The 10,019-nt window shown below is 35.7% G+C and overlaps 2 protein-coding genes across 2 annotated transcripts; one reads left to right on the top strand and one right to left on the bottom strand.

Moving 5' to 3' along the window:
* The first annotated feature begins 276 nt into the window (after nt 1-276).
* Nucleotides 277-3,974, top strand: LOC104119257 (monothiol glutaredoxin-S15, mitochondrial). Its single transcript, XM_009630706.4, has 7 exons — nt 277-416; nt 1,075-1,181; nt 1,677-1,811; nt 1,965-2,064; nt 2,215-2,281; nt 3,605-3,683; nt 3,756-3,974. The coding sequence occupies exons 2-7, from the start codon at nt 1,110-1,112 to the stop codon at nt 3,813-3,815; spliced, it is 513 nt and encodes a 170-aa protein (XP_009629001.1). The 5' UTR covers nt 277-416; nt 1,075-1,109; the 3' UTR covers nt 3,816-3,974.
* A 530-nt stretch (nt 3,975-4,504) lies between these two features.
* On the bottom strand, nt 4,505-9,070 carry LOC104119258 (uncharacterized). Its single transcript, XM_009630708.4, has 10 exons — nt 8,965-9,070; nt 8,508-8,618; nt 7,724-7,838; nt 6,677-6,713; nt 6,483-6,552; nt 6,302-6,406; nt 5,873-6,023; nt 5,537-5,619; nt 4,977-5,070; nt 4,505-4,881 (listed from the first exon to the last, which is right to left on the bottom strand). The coding sequence occupies exons 2-10, from the start codon at nt 8,536-8,538 to the stop codon at nt 4,797-4,799; spliced, it is 771 nt and encodes a 256-aa protein (XP_009629003.1). The 5' UTR covers nt 8,539-8,618; nt 8,965-9,070; the 3' UTR covers nt 4,505-4,796.
* Between the last annotated feature and the right edge of the window lie 949 nt (nt 9,071-10,019).

Below are 10,019 nucleotides of genomic sequence, written 5' to 3'. Positions count from 1 at the left end.
AGCACAAACTAAAAAGGAAATAGGTTCACATAAATTAAAACGGAGGGAGTATTATTTATAAGAAAATTCTTTAAAAAGGGAGCAACAATGTAAAAATTCCATAATAAAAAGACATAAAAGCTAAGTTTATATGGTTCAACCTGCTCAATCTTTTAAAATAACTTACGTTAACTATTAGACTGGCCAAAGGTTATGTGGGCCTAAGGTTATAGGTAGAGACTAGTATATTAAAAAGAAAAAGAAAAAAAAACAAAAAAGAGTGGAACACTTCAAGGGCAGAATTGGTAATACTTGTTTTTTTGGCCCTCGTCACCTTCTCGCCGAAATACGTTAAATGAAAACCTGAAGAGGGGTTTAGAAAGTACAAAAAAACGAAGCCTAACCCCAAATCACTGTAATCTTCTCTTCTTCGACTGGTAATTTTTCCCGTCTATTCGTTATTCCCACTTCCCTATTTTGTTATCACTTCCTTGTCAGATTTCTAAAGGCGCCAGTGTTCAGTAGCAATTGCTTCATGGTTTTTTTTTTCTTCCAATTTTTTGTTTCAATTTTGAATGCTCTCTTAGATTTTTTCTGAACTGTGAATTGGGTTTATTGGCTGAAAATCAAAATCCAACCTTTTTATTGTTTGCTGAAGTGGGTATGTGAATTTGGTTCACTTTCCTCTGCTTCCAGGTGTTCGACGAATTGCCTCTACGAATTTGGTGTTGATATAATATTGTATCTCTACCCAAATTTGAAATAAAACATTTTTTCTAGATTAAAAATCTCGGATCAGATATTATATTGAACTTCTTGTTATGCTTTAATATGAGTTCTTGGGTCTTAGAGATGGGATGTCTTTGATAATTCCATTTTTATATTAGTCTTTGCAAATACAAAAATGCCTCAATCCTGTGGAGCCTATTCATGCCAGTACTATTTTAAATTAGTCTCTAGCTGAACAGAATTTGGATAGTTTAGCTTCATTGGTCTCATAAGGCTATGCGTTATAGTTCAGGTTTTTCATTAGGTTTCTGAGAGTGTGAAGCACTAAGAACTGATTTGTGATTTTTCTTATTTCACTTACTGCAGCTGAAAGAGTTTGAGCAAACTTTGGTTCTGATATTATGGCGAGATCATTATCTCAAATGCTGTTGAAGCGTTTTGCAGCCAATCCACTTGCTCGTTCGTCTGCTATTGTGAGAATAGATACTACTATCTTCCTGCTTGTGCTTTCTGTTAACAATGTGTCAACTAATGCCTTTTTTCTACTGGTTTATCTGACATGCAAAATAAAAATTTGAGCTTAATACAAAGAGTTCCTTACCTTTTTTTCTTTCGTCTGAACTTTGTGGACCCCATTGCTCTGTGCTCCGTAGACACTATATTTTATCTCTTACTAGTTAAATACAATCTGGGGTTCATGTTGCATCTGTAAAGCATCTATTATAAACTATGAGCTTTTGCTAGAGTCCCTTTTCCAAAAAAAAAAACATTTGCTTGAACCCCATCTGTTATATGTCGCGATCTGGATTCTGGCATTTACTCATCAAATTTTGGGGCATATGCTCGACTTTGATGCTAAAGGGTTTAGCCCGTAGACGGGATAAGACAAAAGTGGATTTTTTCAGACTTTTTCTTATATATCTGTTTTAAAAGTAATATTCTTAACAGCTGTTCCATTTGTGTAATAGACATCCAGATCTATCAATCAGGGTGAAGTGTGGTTTTCAACTACTGTGCCTAGTGATCCTGACACTCACGAAGATTTTAGACCCACTAGTAAGGTTGAGAGTTCAGGTCTTTCCCTAGAGAACATTGTTGAGCAGGTATTTTGTCACTATCTGTACATTTTCTGCTTGCTGACAAGTAAAAGCTCTGTCGTATTCAATCTTTGAATATAGAGATGGTGTTACCCTTTTGGCTTATAAGCTGTTCTTTTAAGTTTTTAGATTTAGTTATTCTGTCGTCCTTCTACATAGGATGTCAAGGAAAATCCTGTGATGATATACATGAAAGGTGTGCCAGAGCTTCCTCGATGTGGATTCAGCTCATTGGCTGTCAGAGTGCTGAAAGAATATAGTAAGTCCAAGCAGTCTCTGAAGGGGGAATTCTCTTTGAAAGAACATTGTTGATTTTTGCATCTTTTTGACTTGCAAGGCATAGGTTTCTGGTAGAGGTCCATGCCTTAAATAGTATTCATCTTCTTACCAATTGATGTGGTCTTTGCAGGCGTTCCTATAAGTGCTAGAAATATCTTAGAAGATCCTGAGCTTAAGAATGCTGTAAAAGCCTTCAGGTATGTTTGACGCTAGATGGTCTGCGGTTGTGAAATTTGTTGATTAATGAATTTGTAATTGCAACTTTTTTCAAGGGATGGATACCAACATCTAGATGTTAACATTAACGCACATCCTTTTGAGAAACTGTGCTGAGCTGGGATATCAGCTACCATATTATATCTTAGTAAACTCTGGAAACGAGATTAATGGTTTGTCCATAAGGTCAGATGATCTTTTGATGACCTCCCCTGATGGAGGATTTGAGGTTGAGCCAGCTCATGTTTTTGTCTTGTGACGAAGTGCAGATACAATTGATTGTTTTTACCTTATGGTGTGACATTGATTTAGCTGGGCAGGACCAACATTTACATAATCTTGCTGATGACTCTGTGGCTCTATAGTTACTTGAGATGTATGTAGGTTTTATATCTACATTTTAGTAGCTTTAACATGTTTCTTTTTATATATCGTACTTTAAAGAGCACCAAGTGGGTGCTACATAGCTTTACGAGTAGTTTATCTCTATAGAGCTCAAAAGATCAACGCAATCCTCCATACTATAGAACATCATTTTGACTACACCACAAAAAAAAAAAAATCTTGTACATCTATTTTTCAAGCTTTGTGTTGTCTCTGTCACATTTCCGAAGCACATATTTCTTTCTCTCTGTAGCATCTATAATGTGCTTAAAGGTTTTCTAACATTACCACGATATGCAGAACCTCTTGAATGAATGGTGTCACATGTTCTTGATTCTTTTTTCTGGACTTTATTTTCTGTGACATGTTTAACAAGGCTGCAATATAGTTCATGCTTAAGAAGGGAATTATCCTTTGAATTGGGGGGCTGATATTCCACATAGAAGTTTCTATTTCATGCTCCCTATCCAACCTATGCATTTTTTCGTCTTCAAGAACCTAGATTTTAAGGTTGTTGATATGGAAAAAGGAGCTCTCTCATTTTTTTCCGTTTCCTTTAGTTTTCCCTTTGGTAACTGCTTGCATAATGGAACTTATGATAATATGTTGTAATCATCAGTTTTCTTCTTCTGATTTCTGATTTCTGACTTCTTCTAACTGCTCTTAGTTGGTCATAGTGATGCATGTGTTTCTGAACTTGAATTTAAAGTAGGAATATCTGGCCTCTATCTTGAGGAGATGTATCTGGTAGATCAATTTTAAACTAGTAATTTTGCAAGAGTATTGTCTATGCAGTGATTGTGAGATTTATAGATTGTGAGATCTGTATTCAATCCAAAGTAGTTGCACTAAGACAAGTGTTGCACTTCAGAAGGTGCAACTTATTGCTCAAGGACTCATAATCTCTGTATATATTGCAGCCACTGGCCCACATTTCCACAAATATTCATCAACGGGGAGTTTATTGGTGGATCGGATATCATCCTGAATATGCACCAGGTAATTTCACTTGTTTATTTGAATCTAGTTAGGCCGAGTAAAAATAACGTGCTCAACATTTTTTTCATGCAGAGTGGTGAACTCAAGGAAAAGCTAAAAACTATCGCAGCCAACCAGGGGAAAGCAGAATGAGATATATTATTGCAGACAATAGAATAGTTCTACCTATGTGTGAACTGTTGTAGTACTTCAAGCGCTAAGTTTGTAGTCTTTTGGCTTGCGAGCTGTAATAAAATATGCACTTGATTCCATTTGTCATATTTTTGTGGAAATGATGAAAATATTTCTCCACACTTTTGTCTCTGTTAAAATTGTTCCAGTTCGATGTTTTTTGCTTGGAGTAGTATTCCTAGTCTCTATAACTTGCATGTGAGATACACCATTGACATATGCAGAGGCCAAGTATGACAATACAGTAGTCACTTACAGAAGTTGATTTTTCTGGTAGCCTTATGTTAGCAAAAAGAATCCTAAAACATTGATTGGCTCTTCGTGGAGTCCCCAAGCTCCTCCCAACAACTCTAAGTAGAAAAAGCAGCTGCCTTGTAATAATTTGAGCCAGCAAATTTCTAATAAAATTCTGCACTATGTTTACCAGGGAAACTCAGGCCTGTGACCCATAAGTTGGAGCTTACCCCAAACTTTTCAAACTCAGTAGAAATGGATGATAAAATTGCTTTAGTTTATCAGAGAGAATGACTTGAGAATTGTGGATGAGACTACTGGGATTTTGAAAACCATTAGTTAGCTGAAAAATGGATGATGCTTTTAACTAAACATATGTGTGTGTGTGTGTGTGTGAGTGAGAGAGAGAGAGAGAGTAGGGATAATATCCATTAAATATTGATACATCATGGTACAAAGACCACAAAATTATGAGAGGAATTGGAAAAAAAATCCAGGTGATGTCTACAAGTGATAAAAAGAGAAACACATCCAAAACTTTATTTTGCAGCACATAATCGAGTCAAAACTGGAAGACTAAGTCCTAGACTTCACCAAACGCATATAATTAACTACATAAAAACTGTGTGTACTCCCATATTATTGCTTCTTCATGCATTTACCCTCACTCACGAACTACTTGGATCATGAAACTCTTGACTGAGTTTATCATCGGCAACCCTCAAGCCCGAGCCTTGCACTCAACCAATTACAGACTTCATCCATTTCCTTTGGCACTGTGTAATGACCAAGCCTGCAGAAAAAGATGGTAATTTAAGAAAACATTACTTCCCTTAAATCATGAATACTACAGTTTTGCAAAGAAAGAAAAAGGAAAATGAAGGATACCCATCATATTTTTTGAATGCAAGATTCCTGTATCCAGCTGAGCTCAAGACATGAGTAGACCTCTCTCCATATACGTAAGGAACTACTTCATCGCCTATAAACAACAAACAAAAGGGTCTTAATGGTTTTGCAGATCGTGCAAACTTCACTACGTTACTAACAGTCTGGAGTTTGTGCGCAGTAAACACAAGAGGCCCTCCTTGGAACAAGGTCAAGATAATTCATAAGAGAAGTTCAAGGAGCACATTAGTACCGAGTAGGTAAATAAGAAGAATGAACTAAAAATTGAAAAAATAAGCCTAATCCAACTAGTCCGGTTTTCTGCTCCAGAATTTTGTTATATTCTTCAAAGCAGTACTGTATACTCTCATATAATAGCAATTTAGCATCTTTCCTCATAATTTTTGTTCATGTGTGGTTGTGGAGTAATAAAAAGGTTGAGGTACATTTTGACAACTCTGTATTTCAGATCAGAGGTAAGGACCCTTGAGGACTCGGACAGATGCTCTATGCGCTGAAATAGCTAAAAGGTTATAAAACAAATTTTGCAAGGTACATACACATTCCATGACAGAGTAGAATGGGCAAAGATGCAGCACGTCTTGCAGCCTCAAGTGATCCTTCAATCTTGTTCCTCACATTCCTGCACAATTCTAGTCGTTAACTCTTTGTTGTCTAAGAAGAAAAATCGATTAAAAATACTAAAAAATAACCATATAAGTCATCTGTTTTTAACTTTTTCGGTACCTGCCTTTTTATAGCTTTTCAATAACAGAAGCTTTAGAGAACTAGGAAGCTAATTTCCAAGACTAATATCTTGCACAATTCATAAACATAACTTGTCCAAAAATCTAGTGCAGATTGTATTATTTCTCGGATATGATATGCAATCACACCTTGAACCTGGAAGCCACCCGCTTAGACCTATGATAGCCTTTAAGATGACCGGGTAAGGGTTTCCATTTCCATACTTTCCTTGTGCAAAGCAAGTTGCCGAGTAGAGTGCAGTGGCTGCACCCATGCTGAAGCCTCCAATTCCAAGTTTAACTGTACCACATAATTTTAAATTTGTTAATCAAATGTATAACACAGACCTAACAGAATAACACTAAAAAAAGACCAATCAACTAGGCATAAATCTTAATCTAGTTGAGGTTAACCCCCATATCTATTCCACTCTATGTGGCCCATTTCATTCTAATACTAATAAAACATCTAAGAATTTCTTGCAAAGCAACTCTGCCACTCCAGACCTTAGAAAAGAATTAAGCTTCGCAAGGAGAAAAACTAAGCTCACAATGAAGGATAATATAGAACTTAAATACCATCAGCGGGTTCAGTTGACAATAGGTTCGCAATATGTGCAACTGAAGCATCTAAGCCTTCAAGATCATCAGGACCGTCATCAGAAAGTTCTCCCACATCAAACCCTGGAATAACATACAACGGTCCTATAATGACAGTTATGAAAGTTAACATGTTGATACATTTGGGGTTCATTCTTACATGCAGTGCAAGGAAATCCACCAAGTATAGCTACAGGACGAGTTGGCGCTGTTGGACATATCCATTTGATCTGCAAGGTTATAAAATTTCGGAAACAATGATTTAGGATAAAGAAGGATATGTATAATTTAGATAGAGTTATGTAAGTGTAACCATAAAGAGCAAAATTAAGGAGTTATGAGCTCACTGCTTACATTGGGAAGGGGTAGGCTTTCCAAAAGTTGGGACCAACTGCAGAAAGCAAAAATCAATCAGCTAATGAATTCAGAATATCTCAGGGTGAAAAAACATAACATATAAAATAAGAGAAACATGAAAGGGCCAGCATCAATGAAGAAGCTTTGATATATATGTTCCATTTGCTCAACTGATTTTCAGGATAAGAACGATCGATTAAACTTTCTTACTTAATACTCCCTCCGTTCACTTTTACTTGGCATGTATACTAAAAATAGATTTTCATTTTTACTTGTCACTTTACGCATATCAAGAGAATGACAATTTTTTTTCCATTTATACCCACAGTACATTTATACCCACAGTATTTATTACTCATTTCAAATCATTTTCTCAAATCAAATAAAATATGCATCAATTAATATGGGTATCATGGTAAATTATGCACTTCATTTATTATTTCTTAAGGGGCGTCAAAACGTGCCAAGTAAAAGTGAACGGAGGGAGTATGTTGAATATCCACCACATATGGCCATGTTAATGAAGTAGTTGCCCCGAAAAGATAACACATTATTATGTTGAGTCTCATAATAAGAACAGTCGATTAAACATGAACACCTTATGAGTCTCATTCCAGGAAGGAGAAAGAAAAAAGACAACACAAAAACAAAAAGAATAACAAGCTCCCTTATAGAGGATATCAAAGATTTGATACGGGGAACTAGATACAAAGACAACAGTATGCAAAAATCCTTCTTTTTCTCCATACTAACAGAATAATGTATCTCGCCCACAAAATACTAATATCAATGTTGTTTGTGTGATTTATGATTATAAATTCATAATTGCTTAAAGTGACACTAAAAATTTGGAGAATCAAAAAAGCACAAAGGTTGCAACAATAGCTCGGATTATGTGTATTCTGATTACTGATGGCTTATCAATGTTAAACTGCTTTTAAGTCAAACTACAGAAACAAAAGCTGGCATATCTAAGCACAAGAAATTAACAATTCAATAAATGTTAACCATAGAGTTCTGGATTAAAAGGAAACTGGAATTTACCTGGAGCCATTATCACCAAGGCCATGCAGCCAGACTATTGTAGCCTGGTGTTTTCCCTTGGGCCTCACTACATATGTCCTCCCAAATTCAAATGTCATTCTAGAAGTTCTACTTCCTGTAATGTTGTTTCACTAAGCTATCACTCCACTAGCAAATGCTTGAAGAAACAAAGAGCTTTAGCAAAGATTAATATTAGAGAAAAAAGGCAGCCGAGGAAGGGCCGGACCACAAGGGTCTATTGTACGCAGTCTTACCCTGCATTTCTACAAGAGACTGTTTCCACGGCTCGAACCCGTGAACTCCTAGTCACATGTCATCAACTTTACCAGTTACGCCAAGGCTACCCTTCAAATGTTCCCACATTGCTTGTAGCTATTGCAATGTCAAAGCGGCTTTACTGAAACTACAACAACAATTACTACTACTACACCTCAATCCCAAGCAAATTGGGATCGGCTATATGAATCCTCATTGTACATGTCGCTTATGTACCATCATAGGGTCGTTTGGTATGAGGTATAAGGTGGGACAAGATGAAGGATTAAATTTATACCTCCAACCAAACAAGCCCAGACTTAATCCAGGATATCCCATCTTATCCCATCTTATCCCACCTTATCCCATCAAATGTGAGATTATTTTATCCATCACTCATGTGTTATAAATTGGTCCTGGGATTATAATCCCGGGACATTTTCAAAGAATGGGGGAACCACCCTCAATGCTAAACTAGGTGGATATCAAGAATCTAAAAGAAATGAAAAGCTTGTACATTGCAACTAACCAGAGCCAGTTGAAGGGTTTAAATAACTCATGATATCTTCCTTCAGATATGAAATGCAACTTTAGTACACAACCTCAAAGACCAGCTACACCAGTGAACTGAGAAATGGTACTGCAATGAAGACAAGCCAAACCAGTAGTCCCTATTTATACCCAAAAGAGTAGGTCCAAAATAAAATAAGGCATGTGAATATGCAGAAAATAGAAAAAAACTTAAGTATGTGTGAACCAGCTGCGCATTGTGCCTAAATTAATACCACCTAGAAACTGATAAAGAAATAAAGGGCATCCATGAAAAAGAGTGGCAAAAGGCAAAGGAAAAAAGCAGGCAATCTTTTGTACAGAGCAAAAGAGAAAGAAAGAATCAAAACAGAGCACAAAAATTCATCCGTCCATTTTCCCCCTCAAGTCAAGAAGCAGAGAGCTCTAGAGTTACAGCATTTAAAGAGAATCTATACCTGTTGACACGGCCTTAAATAAAGCAACCTACAGCTAAGAATATTTCTGAAAACAAGAAAGAATAACACTACTACCAATTTGGTATTAAAAAAATATCTATCAATCATTTATTTATGTATTATTGCTGATTGATGGATACCCATTAACTTAAAAAAGTGAAATTTCAATTTTCCAATTTATCATCATTGTGAAATTGTTATGCCTCCAACAATAATAGGAATAATCAAGAACTTGAAGAAGCCAGCACAAATCCCATATTGCTATTTTCATCGGCTATAAATAAATTGATCAAAATATAAACGTTAAACAAACTTGTATAACCCACTAACAAAGGGGTCAAGTTTTAAACATTCTTATTAAATATTTTGACTTCGCCACAGTATATACTCTGATTGTCCTGTATTATATGCAAAGGCAGATTTCGAATTTGAACTTTATGTGTGGAATATTTTAATATTTAATATATTTAGTAAAAAATTAAAGATATATATATTTGGACAAAGTTACTAAATTTGGTTGAACTCCTACCTTATTTGGTACATACGCCCCCATTATACATAATTCAAAATGCTAGTTTATATATAGAGAGAGAGACATTAGACACACACATACACATTGTAGAAATAGTGAAAGAGCAATAATAATAATAATAATAATGTTAAAGTTTTTGGGGCGTTCAAAAAATTCTTTTAGAAAAAAGGTACCATATGATATAAATTTCGGCTGTAGAGATACGAGTATAGATATGCCCACCAACCTGGAAATGTTGGGACAACATTTGAGAAAAGTAAATGAACTTTTTATCTTCAAAAAATGCTTTCTGGATTTGCCACCTATAATTATTAGTGGCTCAAAGTCCTTTTCTTGTGGTACTACTCCTAAGAGTCTAAAAGTTCATCATTAGGTTTTTTGTTCGTTTGTACTGATAAGGGACTACCCATAACCAGAAAGTTGAACCTTTCATAAGTTCATTGTATGACCGAATACTCATCTGTCTTCACTCTACCTCTGCTTCTTATTATTGGTGAGCACATCATTTTATTTGAGTTTAAAT

Source organism: Nicotiana tomentosiformis, chromosome 6, assembly GCF_000390325.3.
Source record: "Nicotiana tomentosiformis chromosome 6, ASM39032v3, whole genome shotgun sequence".
Classification (NCBI taxonomy): Eukaryota; Viridiplantae; Streptophyta; class Magnoliopsida; order Solanales; family Solanaceae; genus Nicotiana; species Nicotiana tomentosiformis.
The sequence above is the reverse complement of the archived record's forward strand: the minus strand, read 5'-3'. Positions and strand labels throughout refer to the sequence as shown.